The 26,012-nt window shown below is 43.9% G+C and overlaps 1 protein-coding gene across 1 annotated transcript in view; it reads left to right on the top strand.

The window, feature by feature from the left end:
- KDM5B (lysine demethylase 5B) overlaps positions 1 to 26,012 on the top strand; it is a 56,234-nt gene that overhangs the window by 17,337 nt on the left and 12,885 nt on the right. The window contains exons 5-18 of the mRNA XM_079327097.1: positions 3,285 to 3,419; positions 7,724 to 7,817; positions 8,939 to 9,042; positions 10,415 to 10,573; positions 11,119 to 11,238; positions 11,693 to 11,851; positions 12,301 to 12,482; positions 15,225 to 15,387; positions 16,378 to 16,497; positions 18,129 to 18,323; positions 18,867 to 19,048; positions 19,782 to 19,906; positions 20,167 to 20,317; positions 24,157 to 24,271. Of these exons, the coding sequence (XP_079183223.1) occupies positions 3,285 to 3,419; positions 7,724 to 7,817; positions 8,939 to 9,042; positions 10,415 to 10,573; positions 11,119 to 11,238; positions 11,693 to 11,851; positions 12,301 to 12,482; positions 15,225 to 15,387; positions 16,378 to 16,497; positions 18,129 to 18,323; positions 18,867 to 19,048; positions 19,782 to 19,906; positions 20,167 to 20,317; positions 24,157 to 24,271 (2,004 nt within the window). The remainder of the gene's footprint in view (positions 1 to 3,284; positions 3,420 to 7,723; positions 7,818 to 8,938; positions 9,043 to 10,414; positions 10,574 to 11,118; positions 11,239 to 11,692; positions 11,852 to 12,300; positions 12,483 to 15,224; positions 15,388 to 16,377; positions 16,498 to 18,128; positions 18,324 to 18,866; positions 19,049 to 19,781; positions 19,907 to 20,166; positions 20,318 to 24,156; positions 24,272 to 26,012) is intronic.

Raw genomic sequence — 26,012 nt, 5'->3', positions numbered from 1 at the left:
TATGCTGAAATAGTGAAACTCTCTCGATCTGTTCAGAATGGAATAGCATGTTTTCATTAAAGCTCATGTTCAGTCCAACAGCAAAAAATTCCTTAAACCAGCCAGTTTCTAATATCCAAAGCAGTTCTCCACAGAGGGTATTTATTTTCCTCTTATTTTGAAATTTTTCTACACAGGTCTTGGGTGTCTGCAGAGTAGTTGCAGTGGAGCTGTTGGTGCTGGTTCCTGCCACCTGTACCTCTCATTCCCAGCTCTAGTGTAACAGCCAGAGAGTCACACTGAATGCCCTGAGGGAAAAGTGTCCCCTGCATGAACTGAGTATCCAGAATCTTCCAGTACATCTTCTGTGGTGCATTGCCCAGATGTTTCATGATTTAAAGTGCAGCTACATTTTGGGGGCCTCAGGTGGTCTTACTTCTTACTTACTTTTCAGTGAATCCAGCTGGCTCAGTAATTGTGCATCTGGTCTCTTTTCCAAACTAAAGCTTTAGTGGCCATAGTGGGATTCTTATTTCCAAAGATTTGTATGTGTGTGCCTCTGATGAAGATGTTGCAGTGTGAGACTCTTTGGCACCTTCATTGCTCCTGGAGAAAAATGAGCACCTCTGGAGTTTGCTGGGTTTTACCCTCCATGGGTGTGTAACAGTTGTGTTCTGCAAGTACAGGGAGCCTGGCTAATTGGCTTTTGTGTAAATTACTACCAGTTTAATTACTAATAACAAATATCTAAACCTGGGGAAGATGAATTGTATCCCTTTCCCCCTCCAGTCTTTTAACTTCCTGAAGGCCTTGTGACAATTCCTGCTTTGTCCTTTGTTTGCTAAAGAAGCTGCTCTTTGTGCCTTCAGCTGATGGGTTTTAACTGGCTCTCTGCCACCACTGAGGGCTCAAGGATCATGTGTGCAACCATCTTGGAATATAACAAGTCATGGTCAGAGTGTGTGAGATGAGCTCTGGGGAATTGTTGATAGAAGCTCCATCTCACCACAGCTTGGTTGGGAAGAGGGGAGGACTGGACAGATGGCAGCTGTGTCCTTGGTTGGAGATAGGTGATCATCAGCATAGCAGAGAAGGTACAGAGCAATTCTCATCCTTAGCACTTAACAATTGTAGGTGTTCTCATGGTACAGCTGAGCTTGGGAATTTACAGCCATTCCACACCACTGCCTTTGCCTCAGGTTAGAGAGATGCTGGGAAATGTTTGTGTTTAAATGGGTGGTGAAACATCATTATTTAGGAAATGTCTTCTGTTGTTTTTCAAGGAAGAGTGATTACTCTTTTTTTTTTGTGGGATTTGGGATTTTTTTGGGTTTTTTTATGGTTGTTTGGGGGTTTTGGAAGTGGGTTTTTGGTTGCTTTTTTGTTGTTGTTGTTCGGGGGTTGGGGTAGTTTTTGTTTGGTTTTTTGAGGTTTTGGGCTTTTTTGTTTGTTTTTTGTTTTGCGGGTGGTTTTTTTTGTTTTTGTTTTTTGTTTGTTTGTTTGTTTGTTTTGGGTTTGTTTGGGCACTGCACTCTGAAGTAAGGCACAATCTGTTGGTTTTCAAGGTTTTCTTACATTCTTACATTTTTGTTTAGGAAAAGCCTTCTAGATCTTTGTTTTCAAGGATCAAATGTCCCCTATTATCAGAAGCAGTAGAAACTTTTGTTTTCCTCATAGTTTTGGTTTTCACATGAGGAAATGATTCAAGAACCCAGATTTTATAGAAGTTTTTTTTCTGTTATCTCATTTTCAACCTTTTCCTACTCACTTGCTCTTTCTGCTCATCCATTTTCTGTTTTGAGAAATTGTTATTTTTTGCTTTCTTCCACTGATGTCACATCATCTTCTTTCTCCTTTGGTAGATGCCTCATCCATGGAAATGTTTAATGCCAGGTTGGATGGGTCTCAACTTGTCTAGTGGCAGATGTCACTGCCCATGGCAGGGCTTAGAACAAGGTGTCCCTTCCAACCCAAAGCCTCCTGTGATCCTGGAATTCTGGTTCCAGTGGGAGCTTTAAGGGACCAGGCTCTGGTGAAGAGTCAGCTGCAGTGCTCTGGGGCTCAGACCCAGCCTTTGAACATCAGCCAGGACTCACTGCTCACGTGCATGATCTGCAAAGTTGAGTGGTGCTGTGTATTTAATGCTGCAATTAACTCAGCCATTTGCTTTCAGAATAGAAATCTAGAGTTTACCAAGTCTAAGACTGGAAGCAGTCTGAAAGCAGACAGCAGTTCTGGAAGTTTCTTTGAGTGTCACAGGGTGTCAGTGGGTGATGTTAATGGCATTCTGCTGCCCTTGACTGATACTACTTTTTTGTTAGATACATCATTTTTCATCATAGACCTCTCTTCTAAACACTTTTTCCTCCTTTCCCTCCCCCCTTCTGGCTGCCATTGGTTTCTGAAAGTCTGTTTGCTGTGCTGTTTATAAAGCATCATCATCCTCACACCACTGCAGTGATTCTTTCTGTCCTTTACTGCTCTCTTTTGCTGAGTAAATGCTTGTGATGGGAACAGACTAACAAAACTGGAGAAATGTGGATCCAGCAATTTCATGAATTACTTCCTGGCAACATGAGATTTTTTCTTTCTGTAGGATTTGTTTACTCATTAAAAACTTACATTTTGTCTGCAGTTACTGAATGTTGTGTGGCTTCACAAAGGGGAATTGTCATTAATTATTCTGTTTCTTGCCAGAGGTATGCACAGTTTTCAACAACTAAATGTGTTCATTCAGCAATTTGAAAGAAGTAAAACACTTCTTGCATTTTTTCCCTTCTGCCCTTAATTCAAGCAGCAGTTGTCTTCTCCAGAACATGGAAAGAAGAGAGCTCCTGCAATGTGGTAGTACAGAGCTGTATTTCAGTTAGGACAGGGATGTTTAATAGGTTGTAATTTACTTTTATATTGCTCTGTATGTTGGCATCACAGTCACTCAACCATAGGACACTTGAGCAGTTCCAGACTGCTGGTGACTCGGTCTGCAAAGGCCCCATCTCCCAGAAGAGTTTGGCTTGGTATTCCACACAGAGAAATGTTTGGTGCCCATTAGCACTTAAAGGATGACTTTGGCTCTATTTAAGATCCATTATTATGGTTATTGCAGCCATTAAAATGATAAGAAAAAGTGGTGATGTGCTTTGTGCACGTAGGCAATGTTACCATTGTCATACATGCTGTTTATTAACTCAGCACAGGAATTATTACGATCCCTGTCTGTGATCTTTCCATGAGCCAGGAAATTGTTCTACATGGTTTGTATAGCAAGGGGAGGTAGAAATGAAGTAATCCAATTGTCTCTTTAGTGCTTGCAGAAGCCAGATCTGAGCAGTGACACGAAGGACAAGGAGTACAAGCCCCACGACATCCCGCAGCGGCAGTCGGTGCCGCCGTCCGAGAGCTGCCCGCCCGCGCGGCGCGCCAAGCGCCTGAGCCCCGAGGTGAGCCTGGCCAGGCAGCAGGGACCGAGCACGTGTGTGTGTGTGAGGGTGTGTGTGAGAGTGTGGGTGTGTGTGTGTGAGAGTGTGGGTGGGTGTGTGTGAGAGTGTGAGAGTGTGTGTGAGAGTGTGGGTGAGAGTGTGAGAGTGTGGGTGAGAGTGTGAGAGTGTGGGTGGGTGTGTGTGAGAGTGTGGGTGGGTGTGTGTGAGAGTGTGGGTGGGTGTGTGTGAGAGTGTGGGTGGGTGTGTGTGAGAGTGTGGGTGTGAGAGTGTGGGTGGGTGTGTGTGAGAGTGTGGGTGGGTGTGTGTGAGAGTGTGGGTGGGTGTGTGTGAGAGTGTGGGTGGGTGAGTGTGAGAGTGTGGGTGGGTGGGTGTGAGAGTGTGGGTGTGAGTGTGTGAGAGTGTGGGTGTGAGTGTGTGAGAGTGTGGGTGTGTGTGTGAGAGTGTGTGTGTGAGAGTGTGGGTGTGAGTGTGTGAGAGTGTGGGTGTGTGTGAGAGTGGGTGTGTGTGTGAGAGTGTGAGAGTGTGTGTGAGAGTGTGTGTGGGTGTGTGTGTGAGAGTGTGGGTGTGTGTGTGAGAGTGTGGGTGTGTGTGTGAGAGTGTGTGTGGGTGTGAGTGTGTGAGAGTGTGTGTGAGAGTGTGAGAGTGTGTGTGAGAGTGTGGGTGTGAGTGTGTGAGAGTGTGGGTGTGAGTGTGTGAGAGTGTGGGTGTGAGTGTGTGAGAGTGTGGGTGTGAGTGTGTGAGAGTGTGGGTGTGTGTGTGTGAGAGTGTGGGTGTGTGTGTGTGAGAGTGTGGGTGTGAGAGTGTGGGTGTGTGGGTGTGAGAGTGTGGGTGTGTGGGTGTGTGTGAGTGTGTGAGAGTGTGGGTGTGTGTGTGTGAGAGTGGGTGTGTGTGTGTGAGAGTGTGGGTGTGTGTGTGTGAGAGTGGGTGTGTGTGTGTGTAAGAGTGTGGGTGTGTGTGTGTGAGAGTGTGGGTGTGAGTGTGTGAGAGTGTGGGTGTGAGGGTGTGAGAGTGTGGGTGTGTGTGTGTGTGAGAGAGTGTGTGTGAGTGTGAGAGAGTGTGAGAGTGTGTGTGTGAGAGTCTGTGAGTGAGTGTGCACGAGAGTGTGCGTGAGCGAGTGTGTGAGTGTGTGTGTGTGTGCCCACGACTGTGTGTGTGCGACTGCATGAGTGTGTCTGTGACTGTGTGTGTGTCTGTCACTGTGTGTGTGTCTGTCACTGTGTGTGCGTCTGCGTGTGTGTCTGTGTGAGTTTGTGTAGGAACAGCTGCTTTGCTGTGTCAGGGGGACCTAAACCTTTGTAAATCATAACTAATGGGTAAGAACTGGCTGATACTTTACCGAGTGTGTTGCTGTGGTTTGGAGCCCTGGGAGGCTCTGCTGTTGCTCAGTGTGTGCAGTAGAGTTATGCTTTCAGAGTCATGTACATACTGTGGGGCTCCTCAGTTAAAATACAGCTGACAAATCCTGGAAGGGGAGCAGCTTTGATCTGTTGTTCCTCTCTCAGTGAGCAGCACTTACAATCTAAATGCACTGGGAGGTTTCTGTACATCTCTCATGAGTTGAAGTCAGCTATTAGAGTGGGGAAGATTTTGGTTATAACATTAGTGTTGTTATTAATTTTTCACACTTGAGTTCTATCAATTTGTATTAATTTTCCCATGCAATATAAGGAAAAAATGTATACCATCAAGTCAGTGTAGTTTTGTACAATCTTATATGTCCTTAAGCAGCAATAATTATTTGGATAAGCACAAAATGTACTGGTTATATCTCAGTATCTTCTGTGAAGACATATTGTAGGAGATCATGTGTCTCCTTTGTTGCTGGAAAACAGTACTTTGGCTCCAGCCTTTCCAGCCTGATGATCCTTTCTCCAGAGAGTTCCTATTTCTTTTGTTTGAGCAGATGAAGAGTAGGGGAGGATATTCCCAGGAGAGGGTCTGATTAGTGGTGACATCATGAGTTAGGAAGGTCACAGTTTGTTTCAGACTCTTATTAACTCCCATTGTTCTGGTTTTGGTCTTCATTAGTACCAATAATACAGCTTAGCTGTTGCAAATTCTGCCTCTAATTATGCTTGGTTAATGAGTTACAATTAAGGGTTTCTAAAGCTTTTCCACTCGAATACCTGGTTACAAGTGGATTTATCATTCTGAACAAACCTTAGTAGTTTGAGCTGAAATTTTCCATTTGAGGTATCTGTCTGTGGTTGAAGGATACATGTGTTCAAGGATCCCTTAAGAATTGACAGCAGGATAAATATACACTAAAATTCCAACTGTTTCTCTGGCAGTGGTGTCAGATGGCACTGCCAGAGAGGGCACATTTTTATCATTTTGGGGAAAACCAACTGCTTATCCTTAGCCAAAAGGCAAGGCTCCCCTCTCAGCTCTTGCCCCAAGCACCACTGATTTTGTATACCTCATTTTTGGAAGGAAAACCCATAATTGAGAACATAACTGGAACACACAGCACTAAAGCTGAATTGAGCAACAAGGACTGGCTGGCTTAGCCAGGAGCTGTAGTGTTTGAAGGCAGTAATTTCCCAAAGTTAAGATTTGTTAATGTGAATTTTGCTGTTCTGTGGCAGTGCAGTCAGAGAAGGTGATTACATCCATTTTATTTAACGTTGAAGCTCCGAGCAGTTGGCATTTTCACTGACCTGGTTGCAAAAGAGTAATGTTTAGTCTCAATTTTTTGCTCTAATGAGATACACAACCATTTGTCAGGGTCTTAAACTGTGAGTCCCATATTCATTCTTATGTTTGCCAGTTTGGTGTTTCCTGCTTTTCAAAGGCTGACCATAAACATTTAGCAGAAGTGAACCACAGGAAGTACTGTAAGTTATTGTGGCCTGTAGGATAAATGTTAGTTTGCAGTTGTGAGACATGTGGTTTTCCCTTGCCCTTTGCTACCAGGTGAATAAACAGGAGAAAATGTTCATCATGAGAAAGGAAAAAGGCAATGACACTGTCTAGGCTGGTTTTGAAATGCAAAGGCTTTAGGTGCTTGATGTAGAACAGTTGGGTGTGAAAGACCAGGGACAATGCAGGGGAGGTAAAAGTGAGATGACTTGATGTGTTAAAAGGCTCAGGCCAAACCAAGAGCTGTGAAGATCAGTATCAGCTGAAGCACCAAAGGCATAGCTCAGAGGAGCTGAAGGTGCAGAAGTTAGGGGTCTGTCCCTGCACTTGAGGTTCAGGGCATGTTGGCCCTGAGGCAGAACTGCTGCACACAATAAACAGCTTCTGTTGGTGCATATCTTAAGAGATGGGGTCTCTCACTAGTCTGATGGAGACATTTGGGCAAAGAGAATACAGAAAGTGGTTAGAAAATAATGTCAAAACCAGCTCTGTAATAATCAAAATCTAACAACCAACTCCTACAATAAACCATAGACAGTTCCCATCCTTTGGAGTACCTGGGGATGTTCCAGTGCTGCATTAGACCTGGGCCACACATCCCATCTTCTGAGCTTCAGAGAGTGGATGAGAGTAACTCACTTGTTTCATGACCTCATTTCCTTAGAAAGTAGTGTTAGAGAAAACCTCTTCTAACACTGAGGGGGTGGGAGAATTGTTCTCCCACCATCTCAAAACTTCAGGGAAGAAATGTAAGTATTAAATGGAAGAGCATTATTCTGTGTTGAAAGTTCCAAGATGTACCAGAGACTGCTGAGGAGCAATGTTCTGCTCCTCAGGAGTACAAGAAAATCTGTGAAAACATTGAGTCCCTTGTTCTTTGCTTCTTAATGGGTCCCACTGAAAGTAAGCCCAAATCCTGGTGTCATTATTGGCATGGACATTTTGGAGGATTTGCTTTCAAATCTTCCATGTTGTTCCCTGAATTATTTCTCTCTGAACTCATTGTAAATAATTGAAGACAAGTATTTCAGAACTCCAGGTGTCTGTTTAGATTTAGTGGTTTATGAGCATCAAATGGTTCTGAGTTTAATTGAAGTCCTCAGAGTTTCTCTCTGACTCTCACCTGTGTGCCTTTTTCCTGGTACAAGCAAGGTTTTAAGTCTCAAACCCTCATGGTACCTCAGTGAGTGTTTGTGTCTCACACCAAGGAATTGTGAAACAGTTTGCATTGGAAGGGACCTTAGAAAATGTTTAGTTGGGACTCAGAGCCAGCCTTTCCCACAGCCAGCTGGAGATTCCAAATTCATCTCTCTGTGCTTGGGCGAGTGCCAGATCAGCTGGCAGTGAGCATCTTCCCAAACACAAGTGACAAACCAGAACCTTCCAGCTAAGGATGTTACTGAGGAGTTTTTCCTTGTTTATTTTTTTTTTCCTTTTTAAAGGCAACCAATGTTAAAAGTGAGACTGACCCTCCAGAAGCCAGAACTCACAATCTGAGACGCAGAATGGGCTGTGCCCCTCCAAAGAGTGAAGGTGGTGAGTGAAACACAGCATGAATGCAGTTTCTGTTCCTTTGAACAGATGTGTTTTTTAAGACCAGAGCTAAAATCAGCAACTGGACCTATTAAAAGTATTTTATTAAAAAAACCCCAACTTTCAGTTAACTTTAAAATAGGATTTTTTTGATAAAACATTCTTTTATTGGTTTGGAGTATTTTTGGGTTTTTTTCCTTGTAAGTGGCTGAGTTTTCTTGAAGATGATATTTTCATTTGAAAATTACTTACACTTCTTCAAACTTGGGTGTCTCTTCTGGAACAATTGGAAATGAGATTGGAGCCATGTTTTTGTTTTGTATTTTAATAACATCAGTCCGTGAGCTTTACATAGAAGAAACTCTTAAGAATTTATCAGATATCAAAACTTTTAGGAAAGAATTTGGACTTAAAATCAGGAAATTAAACTCATGAAAGCAAAAAATAGTGTGTTTTGAGCTTAATATAAAGTTCCCATAATATGATTAAATTGCTGCTATCAGCAGTCCTGAGTCTGTTCTCTCCTTAAGAAATCATTATTTGAGACTGAGAAACAATATTTAATGCCATCAAACAGAAGAATAAGCTTGTTGATAAATAATTTAGCCAAATAAATACAGGAACCATTTACACCTACTCAGTAATTGAAATTACCTGAGCAAACTGTCAGTCTCATTTGTTCATTCAAAAATCTTTTTCTAATAATTTGTTTAGATTAGGGAGCTTTGTAATTTGATTATTTTTCAAGGAGTCTCTAAGCACTAGCCTACCTCCCCCAAAAGCAGAAGGAAAAAGCTCTTGACAGCTATCTTTAACACCACATGGAAAGAAAACCTTAGCTTATAACCTGCTCATAATTCACTTAAAATTAATTGAAATGGCACATAAAGTACTGAGAAACTGTGATAGCCAGTGCTGGGATTTTTGGATAACTCTGGCTTCTGGAGGCATTGCAGGAGTTCAAGTCTTGCCCTAAACTGACTGAAACTGGTGTAGGGGAGAATAACAATTCAGCAAATACCTTGGTATGGTGCAGTCTAACAAGCAACAAATAAAGCAAATAATAACAGAATGCTAAACATTGAAATATTTTGTAACCTCTTTTTTTTTTTTCCTTTGTTTAGACAAGGAAATGCGCAGTGTGGTGAAACTCCCTGAGAAAAAAGAACTTTCTGGGGAGCCAGAGAAGGACAAATCCAAAGTCAGATCTAAAAAACCTACTAATGCTGTGAGTACCTCCTGCCTTCCTGCAGCTGCATGTTTTACAGGCATTTCTGGATTTCTCTGGGTGTGCAGTAAAACCTGCTGTCACTTTGTCACACGGAGGACTCTTGTCTTTTTCCTGGAGCCCTGGGCTGAAGCACAGCAGTGTTAGTGCCTGCTGGAATATCAACATTGCCAAAGCTTCCTGCTTCACAAACTTGGAAGTGACAGGATGGTTAAGTTTCATTATCTATAACTACAGTAACTTGTTTTCTGTCTCCAAAGTACAGTCTCAAAATAAGCATTTTGGAAGCATAGTCCAGTGGAAGTGGTTCTTGTGTGACCTGATCCCTCCCCACTGCTCTGTAACCTCAGGGGAGCTCTGTGCAGGCTGTGGCACATGGCACTTCACAGACCTGCCCCCAATTCCACAATTTCAGAACTAAATTAGAAGCTTTGCCTGTTCCTGCTCCAGTTTTCCACACACAACCAACCACTCCCAAAACCCTCACCTGAAGGCAGTGGTAGCTGTCTCATGTTTGGGAAGATAATGCTGGATTCTTTCTGCCCATGCCACAAGTTGGGTCCCTCCTTGTGTTCTCATTCAATCCACATCTGTAGCTGGTACCTGAGAATGAAGAGTGCAAATACTAGAAGCCTAACACCCTTACCTCCCAAATGAAAATACCTCGTGGGGAGGAGCAGGAGATGCTGCTGCTTTTTTTAACAACATAAGGCAAGAGGTTCTGCCTGTGCTCATGACTCTGTGCTGTGTTTGTGCAATTGTTGGTGAGAGCTGGGTGTAGGAGAGGCAGCACAGAGCCCATCCCAGGCTGCAGTGCCTCTGCCTGTTCCTTGGGGCTTGGCAGCTGCTCTGTCTGAATTAAGAGCTGCCCTTCTACCCAAAGCTCTACTGGGAGGTCGATTCCTTCTCTGGGGATAAGGAACATCCCCAGCAACAGGAACCCCTTTCTCTCCTGACTTCTGTCTTCCAATGCAATTGGTCTCAGAGGAGAATGAAACACCTGAGACTCCACATGGGAAAAGGGTTTGTGAGCCCCCAGCAGGTGTTGGGTTATTCCTGCCCAGCCCTGGGTGTTGGGTTGTACCTGCCAAGGCCACAGTGCTGCTGATGTGAACTAACCTGACACTCGGTCAAGTCTTCTGGCATTTGGGAGAAAAAAAAAATGCACAGAAGGGCTTGTAGCTCTTGTGGTCTTTTCTTAAATTAGAGAGGGAGGTATTTAAACTTTGAAAAGAATATTCAGGGTGTGTTTGTCTCATTTGCATTGCAGTGTATAGTCTTTGGGAAGTGTCACAGATGGGAGCTACCAAACTGCTTTCACCCTGAGTTAACTTCAGCAGTCCCATTTCTACTGTGGAATTCTGTGTTGCAGGTGGATCTGTATGTGTGTCTCCTGTGTGGCAGTGGCAATGATGAGGACCGGCTCCTGCTGTGTGATGGCTGTGATGACAGTTACCACACCTTCTGTTTAATTCCACCCCTCCATGATGTTCCCAAAGGGGATTGGAGGTGTCCTCAGTGTCTGGCTCAGGTAATCTTGACAAATCACTGCAGTTAGGCCAAAGGCTAATTTGTATTTTGTGTGTTTTTTAAAACTGATCACGGGAATAGAAAATAGAATTTTTTGTTATTTAGTGTTGTGCAAACAAGGTAATAGAGGTAAAGCTAAAATGAAGACTGGAAATGCTTCATATTGCAAAGCTGACATTTATTGTTTTGAGCCAAAAATTGATGTGCCTTTGAAGAACATTTTGGATTTTGACTGGCACCTTAAAATTGGAGTCTCACTGGGTGCTTCAGTGCAGTGATTTATGGATCTTATCCTGCTTAGCTCTACTAGAGTAAGGAGAAATTAGGCATATTAATTCATCAATGTTTATGCAGATTTATTAAAAAATACTGTGATTTAGTGAATCATGCAGTTTCTTCTTCTGACTCTGCCCTTTTAGAGTGTTTTCATTTCAGTGGTGTCCTTCCTTCTCACTGCTCTGAAGCTGTTCCAGGAGCCCATTTGTGTAAATCTGAGCACAGTGTTGTGTTAATGTGTTACAGAAACAATTACCTTTTCCCTTGCAGGAGTGTAACAAGCCTCAAGAAGCCTTTGGGTTTGAACAAGCAGCACGAGACTACACCCTCCGCACCTTTGGGGAGATGGCTGATGCCTTCAAGTCAGACTATTTTAACATGCCAGTACATGTATGTTCCTGCTTTATCCTCATGTTGTGCACAGCTCATTTAGTGTGGTTAGCTAAAATAGGTGACTCTGGGGAGGGAGGATGGGAGGGATTCTGGTTTTGAATGGGATGAAATCCCAAATCAGAGGTTCTCATTTACATCAGCAAATCCTGGTTCTTGCTGGTGTCATGGTTTCTTGTTCCACCAGCTGCTTGTGTTTTTATTTGTTTTTTCCCCACTTCAGAAGAAGTGTCTGTAGGGAAGGGAACAATGACTGTCAGCCACTCCTGTGAGATCAGGGCAGCAGCATCTCCTGGAACCATATCTCTGCTGCAGTGTTTTTTCTCTTGTTGAAACCATTTTAAAGTGGGCAAAAGCTTCAAGCTAATGGAGGTTTCTCTCTGAGACAGCTTTGATGCACATGCTTCTTATCTACTGATTCCTCAGTATGTACTCCTTTTCTTCTCATACCTAGATGGTCCCCACTGAGCTGGTTGAAAAAGAATTCTGGAGACTTGTCAGTACCATTGAAGAGGATGTGACAGTGGAATATGGAGCTGACATTGCTTCGAAGGAGTTTGGCAGTGGCTTCCCAGTTAGAGGTGGGAAGTTTAAAGTTAGACCAGAAGAAGAGGTAGGTCTTTGAGTTCACTGGGAAGGTTTTTATTGTAGTTTTTCATTGAATAACTCTCCTTGGTTTAAAGCACAATAATGGAACTGGGTTGCAAAGTCTTTGTTCTGTGTATCTGGCAGAGTATTTGAAGAGGACAATTGCACTGGGGTTTTGAATAAATAAAATTTGTTGTGATCAGCTATTCCAAGCCATAGGTTCATTCTAGTTCTTAATAGATAATTTCCAAACCAAATAAAACCAAATAAAAAAGATCTCATTTTAACAAAGCAGGCCAGGGGTTGTGAAAGAGGCAAAGACAATGGATGATTTAGTCTTTGAGTCATTGATCTGTTTCTTATATTCCTCAGTTGGGAAAAGTGCTTTCCTTCTATTGCTCTTGAGCAGTTTTATCTTCTTAGGTTTTTCACTTGCTGTTGTATAAATCTGCAACTGTTCTGTTCAATTTTCAGGAATACCTTGATAGTGGCTGGAATTTAAACAACATGCCTGTGATGGAGCAGTCTGTGCTTGCTCACATCACTGCAGACATCTGTGGGATGAAATTGCCCTGGCTGTACGTAGGAATGTGCTTTTCCTCATTTTGTTGGCACATAGAAGACCACTGGAGCTATTCCATTAACTATCTGCATTGGTGAGTTTGAGGAATAAACCCAGTCTAGGAAACAATCTCCCTTTCCTTCCCTATTCTCCTTAATTAGTGGCCTAAAATCAGATTCACAGAGCTCAGCCAGAGTAACCATTTCTGTCCTGTTGCAGCAGGGTCAAATCTGACAGTGTAATTTCTACATTGATTTACTTTTGGACAAGAGGTCATATTTTGGAAAGAGACATCCATTCCCAGTTTTAAAAAATCCATGAGAGATGCAGCAGATACTCCATCAAATGTTTTATTATACTCAATGTAAACTAAAAACCATGTGAGTTTTCTTTTAAAAATCATCCAACTTCAGCTAGCAACTCAGTTCTGGCACATTTTGTCTGTTAGATGGATCATGCTGTCATAAATCGTCTCATCAAGCCAACACTTGTCAGCTGTAATCAGGATAGATCTTTGCTATCTCTTTGATATTCTAAATAGACTGAACTCCTTGAACTTCTCACCTTACAGCAGCTTTTCTAGAGTCTGGATTATGGTTGTCACTCTTCCTGAAACCTGTCAAGCTCTTTCTCTTTCCTAGTTCATATAAGTATTCAAGCAGAATGGTAAAACCACATCCCAGCTGCTGTTCAGTGAGTCCTTTTTTCAGTTGCTGCTCCTTGAAATAGCAGCTTCTGCAGTGCAGCCCGAGAGCCAGTGACTTAATTCACTTGATTTTGTGGTGCTTACTGTTACAAAAACAAATGTTTGAGTGAGAGTGAGCAAAGGAGTGACTGTATTACATGGTGAAAATGATCTTTCTTGTCATGTGTTACTGCTTTTTTTTTCCTCTCTGTCTAAATCTTCAGTCAGACTGAAAACTGTGGGTGAGAGAGGTGATTGCAGCACAAATTTAATTTCTTCTAGGAGTGTTTCCCTCACTGTTCTTAGAATGGCTTTCTGTCCTCCACAGCGTGCCCCAATTGCATTATTGTCTGCAGAAGGCCAGAAAGGTGTGTCAGTGCATAGGTGTACTTGTGCATACACAAGATACACCCAGACACCTGCTTTCAATTTATTTATCCTACACTGGGAAAGTCTTTGCCCTTTCATTTGCAGATATTCTTCATTTCACTTCAATGCAGAGGTTTAGGTCTGTGTTGGAGGACAACGTGCTGTTGAGGTTAAAGTTGCAGAGACAGTGGTTCAAACTCTAAATCAAAGACTGTAAAAAGCAGGACTGGTTCTTGGGAGAGCCCTAGGGATGGCATGTCCATCTTCAGCATTCCCATGTGCCAGGCTCCTGCCTGTGTCCTGGCTGGTGCAGTGTAGTGAGCAGCCCATCCCAAGTGACCCAGGCTGCAGCAGCAGAGCTTGCCCAGGGTTGAAGACAATAGTCCTCCTACAGAGCTCTGAGTCCTGTGTTAGTTCTAGAAATGGTAAAAGGGGAAAAAACCCAAACCTTTGCTTCTAAAGATGCTTGGAAATAAATGTCAGTGCTGGACAGAGGAAGAATTGTCATCCTTGCTGCTAGTATTTGTACAGGCAGGGATGTGGAGCAGTCAGGAAGCAGAGCAAAAAGATCTGTGCCCTCCACTGCTGCTCCCTCAGGCTGCTGGCACCTCAACACCTGCATTGGAACTGTCTGGTACTTGTTCCCCTAAGATCCAGAGACAGTATCTTGCTCCAAGTTTAGCACAGTTCCAGTATCTTGCTCCAAGTTTAGCACAGTTCATATCTGTCACCCATTCTTCAGTGCTGGCATCTGTCAGGGAGCAGAACTCTTGACTAGCTCAGTCCAGACACAGGATGGATGATTTTGAGTTGCATCTGTGGCTGGTCTTCCTAGATTCCTAGAGTTGTCCCAGGATGATGGCCAGGTCCAAGGCTGCAGTCATTTAATACCCTGTAACAACTTGTGATACCTTGTGTGTACCTGCCCCTCCACAGCCCATCCTGCTGGCTGTCCTCTTCCCCTGACACTGGGGCTGTGTGAGCACAAGAATGAGCTCTTAGGGGTGAGAGACAGGACCTCTGGATTCACACTTCACTCTCTTTTTTTGGAATCCTCCCATTTGCTCCATGATTGATGGAAGAACACTGTTGGGTCAGTTTTAGTCTGCCAACTCTTCAGAAGTCTTGGAATAAGGTGATTTGTCTGTTTTCCTTTCTAAATACCTTTTCTAAGTTAATTCTTTCTGAGGCCCTGGGGGCATTTTTGTCTCAGTGCTGCAGTGAGCCAGTATCAGTGTAATCTTGAAACACTGGCTGCTGGACCACATCTGCATCCCTTCATTCTCTCAGCTGCCTTGCATCAGGTAAAGGTGCTCTGAAAGTCCTTTGTTCCTACTCCAGATATGGATTTTTTTTTCCCTTGAAGTCTTGCGTAATTTTGAAGTTTGATTTCTACTTCCTATGTGTTGCTTTTATGGCAGTTATTCATAAGAGAGAAGGAACTGGCTTTGGTTGTTGGACCCAAGAGGGAGTTTGTGTTCATGGGAAAAGACAAGCAGCTTATGTTTTGTAGTGCTGGAATCAGCAGCACTTCATTGAGGACTTCTTCAGACCTTTTCTCCCTTCCCCACAATATTTGCAGTACCTGCAGAAGTGTAGGCAGGTAAAAACAGGTCTGGAGAAGAGGGACCTGTGTAAAATATGAAGATTCAGGAAGGTACAGAACCTTTGCATTCCTTCCTGGTGATATGCCCTTCCTTTGACGTGGTGTATTTTAAAGCAGAAGACTAAAAATGTAACTTCAAGTTTGCTTATATTTAACTTTTTTTAATAATCTTGCAGGGGGGAGCCTAAAACGTGGTATGGAGCCCCAGGGTACGCAGCTGAGCAGCTGGAGGATGTAATGAAGAAACTTGCTCCAGAGCTATTTGAGTCCCAGCCAGATCTCTTGCACCAACTTGTCACCATAATGAACCCGAACACTTTGATGGCCCACGGGGTGCCTGTATGTGTCAGACTCCTGTGCTACTCCCCCAACCCAACCCTCTTTGATTGGAATGCTACTTAAAGCTGATAATTGAAGCCACTTTTATTACAGAGGTGGTGTGCTGGTTTCCATGTGTGTTGCATCTTCCTTAGCCACTATAATGTGCCAGTGTGAACAGATGGGCAATGGAATTGTTGCCATTGGAATCAACTGGCAGACTCTTCTCTGGAGATCCATCTTGGATATTTCTATTTCTGTGTCTCAGCTGGAAGGTTTAGGCTTTACCTTTGGAACAATGGCAGGAGCTCTTGGATGTCTGTTCAATCAGACATTTTTTTTTTTGGCATAGAGTTTCTGTCAAGGGCCCAAATCCCATTCTTCCGTTATTTGTCATCCACATTCTCTTATTTTTTCCTGGATAAGTCCTTAGGTATTTAAAAAACATTTTTTCATCAGATTTCATCTTATTCCATACTAGATTATTCATGGGAATTATGTCCCTTTACAACTTAATTGGCTTTTGATGAGCTGACCTTGGGACTTAAAAGGAAAATCTGGAAAAAGTAGCTAAATTTGTGATGTCTCCTATTATAGCCTCCAAAATGGAAAGATGCAGGAAAACCTGTCTGCTTTCATGCTGATTGTATAAGCCAAACAGTGTTAGATGAACAATAATATGAATGTTAAGGTTCCAAATTTCTCTTCCCCTTCAGCTGCACATTGGAGAGAGCTGAATCTGTGTTGACCCTGACCCTGAGGTGTGAGGAGCACAAGGCCCAGGCAGCCAACCTAGAACTGTTCAGAGTGGGGTGTGGCTGAGTGGAACCCTTGACTTTCTGGGGTTTCACAGTTTCACACTTTATCAGCTGCCAGTTGTAATTCTTGGGCTTATGGTTTAAAACTCTCGGAAGTGCTCACAGAAGTTACTGTGAGTTGGAAATCCCTGTTCTCCTTGCAGCCCTCAGCTGTGTTTGGGTGTGATCTGACACTGGCCTGTCTGTCCCCCAGGTGTACAGAACCAACCAGTGTGCTGGGGAGTTTGTGATCACCTTTCCCAGAGCTTACCACAGCGGCTTCAACCAGGGCTTCAACTTTGCTGAAGCTGTCAACTTCTGCACCGTAGACTGGGTATGTTGCAAACCAGTTTTTCCCTAAGTGAGCAGTTCCAAAGCTGTTCCTAGCTGGTGTACAGCTCTGATTTGTTGCTGATGCACAAATCTAGGCCACAGATCAGAAGGAGCCTGTTACTGGCAGCTTGATGTTTGCTGCAGTGGTTTGTCATGCACTGAACTGTGGCCTTCCTCTGGTTCTGAAGATTTGGTTTGGAATTATATGTCAGGGCTGATGTAGCTTTTGCAGCAGGAGGGAGGCACAGTCCTGTGCATGCCTGGAGTATGAGATGCACCAGTGCTACTAGAGTTTGCTCATTTTTGTGTCCCCAAATTCCATCTCAAAAGCTGGAATGAAATTTCTCAGTTTATTGCACTGGGAATTCTCTAAGAGGTGCTTTCTGCAGCTAGAAACCAAATCCAACTTGGATATGTTTTTTGTTTTAGCTTCTGTGAAGAAGTCAAATGATACATGTAGCACATTAGTAACAGTTGAAGACAATGATAATCCTTCTGTGAAGAAAGAAATAGGAACTGTGTCTCATGTGAGAGCATCCTCTTAGGTAGCAGAGGTGCTCTAGGTTTTTAGGGAACATCTTAATGAGAAGAGAGCAGAAAGTTCTCAAGTTCAAATGGAAGGTTTACTGAGGAGTGCATCATTCTCAGTAAGCTTCACTCAGCTCACTGAAGCAGCAGAGACGGGCACACATTACAGTTATTAGGTTAGAGTTAGATCTTTGTCTTTTTAAAAATAACACAAATGAAGGACAGTTGGTCCCAAGTAAGAAGTACTTTTACCTTCACAGCAAATGACTCAGACACACATGCTGTCTGATATCACAAAGACTCTTTGAAGCTTCCTATATTTCAAATTACTTCTCTTGTGATTTTTTTTCCCCCTCAAAAGGTCTTGGCTACTCGGAAGTGTAGCCTAACTAAATCATTGCTAGATGTAAAAAACATTACTTAGAAGAGAGAGATGACTAATATTGCAAGAAAGCTTTCTGCACTTGACTGTGCTTATGTGTCAGTTGGTTTGGTTTGCTTTGGTTTGGTTTTTCCTCTTGTGCTTCTGTGAGTTTCACACTGGACCCAGCACATAACCTTACTGTACTCTGAACATTCCTGTCTGCCTGGCTTTAAAATAGAGCTGAGTGACCTGCCCAGCTCAGGATGAGCTGTGTGCTCTGCCTGCAGCCAGTTAGGGACATCAGTGCTCCCTGAGCCAGCAGTTTGTTGTGCTGCAGCACAGTTCATGTCAGCAGGGTGCCCTGCACCTGCCTGGGATGGGGCATCCCTCCAGTGGTGGAAACAGGCCAGGCTCATGTACTTGTCTTTTTGATGCTTCCTCAGCCTCAGTCTATTTTTATCTTGGATCTTCCTGAGCCCACTTAGTTTAGTGATTTAGTAGCCCTTAATTACAACCTCTACAAGAGAGGGCACCTCCCTCAGCTACACAGCTTGTACCCCTTGAATCCACCAGGAAAGAGCCATAAGCATTCCTACTGTTCACAACTGGATTTCTCTAGTTTTGCACTCTGAAGTCTGAGTGTTGTTGCTGTCAGTATTTGTTTTGGGGCAGTTTGTGGTTGGTGGCACACAGTGAGTGCTGCTGTCACTTGCACCCCCTGATGCCTGTCTGCCCTGCAGCTGCCCCTGGGCCGGCAGTGCGTGGAGCATTACCGCCTGCTCAACCGCTACTGCGTCTTCTCCCACGACGAGATGATCTGTAAAATGGCTTCCAAGGCAGATGTCCTGGACGTTGTGGTGGCATCTACAGTCCAGAAAGACATGGCTATTATGATTGAAGAGGAGAAGAGGTTGCGTGAGAAGGTTGATAAATTGGTGAGTTGTAGGAAATAAGGATTTGGGTGGGAAGGGACTTTAAAGGTTGTCTCGTTCTGTCCCCTGCCGTGGGCAGGGACAATTTCCACTAGACCAGGTTGTTCCCAGCCCTATCCAACCTGGCCTTGAACACTTGGAGGGATGGAAGTCATTGGAATGCCTGAAGTAACAGCTGAAACAGTGATGTGAAAACATGCTGGTTCATCTACTGAGGTGTCAGAGGCTTAGAGATACCTTGTCCCTTTCTACATTGTGGATTTCTGAGGACCACCTGGGTAAAGAATCATTGATCGTGCACCTTATTTTAGTACTTGCCCTTTAATGTTGTTCAGAATGTCACTTTTAAGGAAATATTTGTACTTCCTGTCATTTCATCAGAAAAGCTGATTTTTTTTATTAACCAAGATTTCTGTCAACCTGGGTTGAATATCTTATACCTAAACTTCATTATTCTTTTGCTGAATTTACCTTCTGATGTTTTAGCTTGAAATAGCCTCCTTTTTGTAAGTCACTTCTTCATTGGGCTTTGTGATGCTCTTGCAGGGAGTGACTGACTCAGAGAGGGTGACGTTTGAGCTGTTCCCTGATGATGAGCGGCAGTGCCTGAAGTGTAAAACCACCTGCTTCATGTCAGCAATTTATTGTCCCTGCAAACCTGGGCTCTTGGTGTGCTTGTACCACATCGAGGACCTCTGCTCCTGTCCCACCTACAAATACAAACTGGGGTAAGCTTGAGGTAGTAAGTAACAGCATGATCTAGAGATAGTGTTGTCTGTGTAGATACTGTGGTTTGGTAGTCTCTGCTGCCAGTGGGGCTGGTCTCTGTTTCTGTTTCAGTCCTTTGCAAATCCAGTGCCCCCACAACAATGGGACTGTTTTGTGCTCACACACAAAGCCTCTTCAGCATTCAGCTCTTCTTGCTCTGTAATGGCAAAAATTGCTGGCTAAGTTGGTTTGCATTTTTATTTATAGCAAGCAGGTTATTGTCCCTTAGATCCAGTCATTGCCAAGGAGTATTGTTTTGCTTTTTGGAGCTTTCCTTCTGTTGTTAACTTTCCTGTGCTGTTCAGTTCATCTTCAGTCCTACATGAATGTAGCTTGCCCTAAGACAGGGTCACAATTCCTTAATTGTCCTGTAGAAATTGCTTTTTGAAGCAACTGCAGCATTGAAATTATCTCAAAAGGAACATGGTATGATTGTAAGGTCTTCATTGTGTAACCCTGAATGCAGAGAAGCTTATTTCTCTGTTGTACGGACCAACATATCTTAGAATTGCCAAATGGTTCAGTCAGAAGGGACCTTAAAGCTCATCACATCCATACCATGGGCAGGGACACCTTCCAGCAGTCCAGGTTGCTCCAAGCCCCATCCTACCTGGGTCCTCACCTTGGTGCCCCTCCTCCCACCCTGCTGCTGCCTGCAGGGTTGCTGGAGGCTGAGCCGTGTGCTGCCCGCAGGTTCCGCTACACGCTGGAGGAGCTGTACCCGATGATGGATGCGCTCAAGATGCGCGCCGAGTCCTACAACCAGTGGGCTTCCAACGTCAGCGAGGCCCTGGAGGCAAAGATCAACAACAAGAAAAGTGAGGATTTTACCTACTGCCTGTAGCACCTCATTTAAAACTGTTCTTTCAGTTTTATCACTTCGTGTTTTTAAGTGAATATTTTAGCTGTTACAGTCCCAGTAATGATGCTAAGCTTTCTCTGTGTGACAAGACTCTAAATCACTTTGACACAAAGCGTAGCTGAAGTAGAAATAGAAATGCATTCAATGTGTTGTGTTTCTAAGCACAGAAAATCCATCACAAAGGGAAACTTCTTAACTTAATGTCTTTCCCAACAGGTCTCATCAGTTTTAAGGCCTTGATAGAAGAATCAGAAATGAAAAAGTTCCCAGACAATGACCTGCTGCGACACCTCCGGCTGGTGACGCAGGACGCCGACAAATGCGCCTCGGTGGCCCAGCAGCTGCTGAATGGCAAGAGACAGACCAGGTAAGTGCCACTCCATGTCTGCAGCAAAAATGGGTCATCAGAGATGGATGTCAGTGGCCAGTGATGGATGCCAGGGCTCTGCAAGGCTTAAAAATTAAAAGAATCTTTGTCTCCTCAGCAGAGCCATCTTTGACAGGGAGATTCAGCTTTACTACATGCAATAAGTTAAACATCCTGAGGTTTCAAAACTCTTCTTTCTCTGTGTTTGACAGTTAGTCTGTAAATTCATTCCAGTTTTCCCTGGAAAGAAAAATGGTGTGGTATGTCCAGACAAAGTAACACTCAGCAAGATACAGTCCCCTTGCCTTTGTGCTGTGAGCACTGTAAATCTGTCAATAGTGCAGGTGTGGTTTTATTCATTACCTTCTGTGTTGTGGAAAAACAAAGTGCCTTAACTCCCTGAGCTGCTGCTGGTGGGAATGTTGTACAAGAGCTCTGAAAATTACCTGCTCTTTACATTAAATCTTTTAGACAGGTTTTGTGCTCAAGAGATTTGAAGTAGGGCAGTGTTCTTTGTGAACTGCCTGCCTGGTCCTGCTGGCACTCCATGTCTGAAATTAGCTGAAAAGAGCCAGAACAGAAGGCTAAGGCCAGTTCTCTTCATTGCACAAGTCTAGTTGGGCCTATATTGATGTAAAAACCTTTCCATCACAATTCACAGATTACCATCTTCTGTTGTATCATTCTTCACCCATAGGTCTCAGACTGGTGTGGGTTGGAAGGGACCTTAAAACTCCAGTTCCACCCCACTACCATGGGCAGGGACATCTTCCACTATCCCAGGCTGTTCCTGGCCCTCTCTGACCTGGCCTTGGACACTTCCAGGGATGGGGCAGCCACAGCTTCTCTGGGCAACCTGTGCCAGGACCTCACCACCCTCACAGGGTGCAATTCCTTCCCAATATCCCATCTAACCCTGCTCTCCTTCAGCTTAAAGCTGTTAATCAGGGCACCCAGACTCACCATGGGCACACTGAGCCTCACAGGATCATGGTTTCTGAGAAAATGTTGGGTTTATGTATGTGGACAACAGTATGGCTCATGTCCACCAATCTTAAGTGTGAAGTACTTCAGAAAAAATTGTTTGTCTTTTGTCCCATTTGGAGAATTTTCACCCATTTCTGCTGCTTTGAGCAGTGTGGTGTTTATTGGAGCAGTTGCCTTTTGTGCTGGTAGAAGTGCAGGTGTGGTTCCTCCTGTCACTGCCTAAGCAGGGGCTGTGGAGCTCATCACTCCTGCACTCTCACTGTATTTTGAAGGCTGCCTTGGAAGGACTCTGGGGGTAGAATGTTCAGCTGTCACACTTAGACATGATTCCTGTCTTCCTTCCTGGTGTTCCCTCTTTAAGCATTTGTAGTAGGAACTTGATAAAAATTCACTTTTGCTGTCTTGCACAGGAGGATGAAGCCTCTGTCACAGCAATGTAGAAATACTGCAGTGGGGAATGAGAAATTCAGCACTCCCACAGGCATGACTTCTGCCAGATAGGGAACTTCCAACCTAGAGATTTGAGGCACCATCATCAAAGGACTTGTCCACTTCTGATCTCCTCCTTCATTTGGTGTTGAGCCATTTCTTCTTCTGGCATCATCTGTGTTCTCCCATCCCTCGTGCTTGTTCAGTCTCCCAGTGCTGAACTGGGAGCAGCAGCCAGGCCCTTCTCAGCTTCTCTGTGCCAGATGGGTCATTCCTGCACTGAGTATGTCCCTGACTTTGGCCTGGGAAGAACTGGGAGCAATTTTTATCTTCATCTCCTTGACTGAGTCTGTTCTTTTGTCACCATGAGAGGCTCTCAGCCTTCCTCAGAGCTGGGCCTGCCAGCTCCTGCAGCATCCCAGACTGTGGTGAGTAATTAACCCTGTGCTGCTGCTGTACACAGTGTCAAGGCAGTGCTTGCATTGTGATTCTTATTTGCTCTAGATGAGGTTTTAGTCCTTCTCTAACAGTTTCTTCTTCGATCTTTTTTGGCACATTTCTGGGAAAAGTCCAGTTTCATGTCCTCATAACTTTTAGGAGTTTGAAAACCCCTGTTACTTGATTTTTTTTTTTTCTTATAAGGTTGAAGTGGGGAATGCTTGCAACTTTTGAAAAAAGATCTAAAGAAGATAATTATTTGCTTAAAATCTTAACACATGTTAGATCACATGCAGATTCATGTGCCTGAAGCTCATATCTGCAGGATGCTTGACAGCCTTCATCATGCCCAATGCCAGTTGTTGGTTTGGAAGTATTGTTGATTCCGCCTAAAATTTGGTTTGTGCTTTTGGTAAACTTTCTATTGTGGACTGAGAATTTTGGTCTGATCTCAAGTTTGGAAGAGTCATGCAGGAGATTTGTCATCCCTGTCAGTGAAAGCAGTCAGTGATCCTGAGGGATCTCCAGTACAGTGCAGTTCATGGGGAGAAGACCAGGCCAGAAGGTAATAAATCATAGTAAATCCTGTGACTCCTGCTCACCAACTCCTCAGCAGTACCTGAAGAGATGCAGATGGGCTGCACATCCCTGTTTCCTCTGGTTCTCTTGGTGCTGGGGGATTAAACCCTCCCAGATGCTGGCTCTGAATGGGGCTGGAGCACAGTGTGACCCTTGTTCTCCTGGCACCAGAAGGCAGCAGTGTTCCTGCCCTGCTGCCACGTTTTTCCTGTCTATCCCTTTCCTTCTCTAGGTCTCTTGAAACCTGTTTTTGTTCCTGAGAGTCTCTGAGAATTTGTGCTTGGAGACCTTTGTGGTTAATAACCCTGGATGGGCATGGTTTTGGCTTCTGTCAATGGTTTTTCTTAGGCTCATGTAATTTCTGGTTTTCAAAAGTATCTTGTAACAGCTTTGCCATTCAGATATGTCTATGTATATGTATATAAATATTTATGTATTTTAAAACTTGTGCTTTTCCTTGGAAAACACTGTGGAGCTTATTCAAAAACCAGTAGAACAAAGGAGCCTGTAAAGAAACTTGTGCTGTACCTGAGGCTTTGAATTTGTTTTATTGTTCAGCTGACTGTGGGGTTTGGAACTCCCAATGTGATCCTGTGTATCTGTTAAAAATAGCTATTTTTAACACAGAATGGTAAATTAAAATTTATTTTATAGTGTTCACATTCCAGTCATGCTGGCATATCCTGCTGGGCTGTTCTCCTCTTTTGTATAAATAACACACTATGGATTCAATTGGAGCCAGCATTGTAAGGGATCTCTTTCCTTTTCTGTTCAGGGTTCTCAAACCTCATTAATACTGGCTTGAGTTTAGACAGGCTTTTAATATTGGGCAATTTGTTAACACTTTTAAGCCACTCATTTGATGCAAAGCTTTTAGACAAAAATAAAAATGCTGATTTCAGTGTAGGGAGGATTTTTCAGAAGTGCCTACACAACCTGTCAATATAAAACCCATTCAGAACTGGGATTTGTTCTCTTTTGGTGTAGGCATGGGCAGAGCTGACTACAATAGCTACTGCAACATAACTGAATAGTTTATCCACAGTTGCTTTGTGTTCTGGAAAAAAAAGCTTAATTTTATTCCATAATAACCAGTGCCCTTCCAAGGCTGAGTGGTTGTTCCAGAATCCTATTTAATATGATTGTTTCAACAATAGCTTGTTCTGCAGTGGCAGGCTGAGGTTTCCCACGTGTGTGAGCCCTGGGCTGATTGGATGCTTGTGCATATTCTGCTGTTCCTGAAGAAGGCCTAGCTGACATGAAATCAGGGAATCAAAAAAAAATCACAGAATGATTTCATTGGGAAGGGACCTTAAAGCTCATCTGGCTCCAGGCCCTGTGCAGCTGGCAGGGTGGGTGTTGTGTGTCTCTCAGCTGAGCAGCAGGGCTGGCTGCTGTCGTTGCAGGTACCGCTCCGGAGGAGGGAAGTGCCAGAACCAGCTGACGGTGAACGAGCTGCGGCTCTTTGTCAGGCAGCTCTATGCCCTGCCCTGTGTGCTCAGCCAGACACCACTGCTGAAGGTAACCTGGGCAAGCCTTGGGAAGGGAGCAGGAGCATTTACAGAGGGATGGGTTTGCACTGCCTTCATTTGCTGTCTCACTATTTGCTCCAAGAATTGCACCTGGGGACTGGCAGGCTGGGGTGACTTGTGCACGTGGGATGCTGAGGAAAGGGGCTCTGACCCGCTGCTGTTCATGGTCAGCAGGGTTTTATACTGCACAGGCAAATCAAACCATTTGTGTTGTATGAAGGATTGTAGGAGAAGGAGCAGGAATGACTTGGGTAACTACAGGTTAGAAGTCTGGGGTCAGTTAACTGCTCTGCTCTTACAAGTAAAGCCAGGTTAATCTGAGAACATTCAAACTTTCCAGTGCTCTGAGGGACAGCTCTCTCTCTTACCACTTTCCTTCTTTGTTAATACAGAATCAGCTTTCTCAGTCTTGTAATTAGATCCCTGTTTGTGCTTTTAACCCACGTTCCAGGAAACCCCACAGGTAACTCCAGCCAAACCAGCCCAGGCTGGCCAGATCCTCTCTCTAACTGAGAATCTGCTGCTGGCAGGAGTCTGATCACTGTGAATCCCACAACCACCAGCTGTTCTGGTTCATCATCCCCAGATGATGAGCCCTCAAGCAAACTGAAAGTAATTCAAAATCTTGTTTTGGAATTTGCCAAAATGTTCCATATCACACTGAGGGGAAATTAAAAATAAAAAAAAAAAAAGGCTGTGCAGCTGCAATTCCTGTCTTAAAGGAGAAGGACTTTGCATATTTGTGATACTTGAAACCACGAGATGCTGTGTCCAGCTCTTGAACTGTCCCTCAAGTATCCACCCAACACTGAGACACCAGATGGTGCCAGGTAAATGAATGGGAATAAACCAGTTCAACTGCTGCTTTGGAACCTCTATCTGCCCCACACTGTGTGGATCAGATTTGATGCAGTCCTATTTACAGTTATTTGTTTATAGCACTGAAGCTGTGAAGTTTTCTTGCTGGTTCAAAAGCAGAAATTTGGAAATGCCAGACATGCAAACAGTTCCTCTCCATCTGACATTCCTGAACAGGGAAATAATAAACACATATGGTCTGAATGTTGCTTTGTATCATTCTCAACAAGTCTCAATTATATGTCATTGTGCAAATTTGGCTGTTAATATAAATGACCAACATTACTGGAGATGCGTTCACAATTCAGTCTATCTCTAAAAAATGTTTTATTCCATGTTGGGGGAGGTTGCCCACCCTGGGAAACAGCCTCACTGGCAAAATGCCAAGGTGTCAGCTGTGAGGGAAGAACTTCCTGCAGGAACAGAACTTCAGGCAGTACTGGGAGTACTGGGCAGGTTGCTCCATACAGAATACAGAATAATCCCAACCTTCACTGTGGGATTGCTCTGGATGAATGTCCCTTTATCCTGGGGAAAATGCAAACAGCCCCAGAAATGCCTTTTGGGGTAATGAGCTGCTGAGTGCATGGAGAGAAAGGTGTTGCCTTGCATGAGAGAGTAAAATGCCTGTAGCTCACTGGAACTATGAGGTGCAGCTCAAAAGCCTTAGCAGTACAGCAGAAATTGACCCCAGAACCTCTGTGCCCTTCCCAGTGTTTTGTGAAGCCTTTACAATCCTCACCTTGCTGTTCCACAGCTGCCTGAACCATTTCAAAACAAAGCCAGACAGCAGCACTCATGGAACACTCAATTTCCCTTTACATCCCTTCTGTTCCTCTGAGTGCTCTGACACCTCTGGGACTGGGGTTGCC

This window comes from Erithacus rubecula, assembly GCF_903797595.1.
Source record: "Erithacus rubecula genome assembly, chromosome: 26".
NCBI classification, from domain to species: domain Eukaryota; kingdom Metazoa; phylum Chordata; class Aves; order Passeriformes; family Muscicapidae; genus Erithacus; species Erithacus rubecula.
Note: the sequence above shows the minus strand (reverse complement) of the source record. Positions and strands in the feature narration are given on the sequence as shown.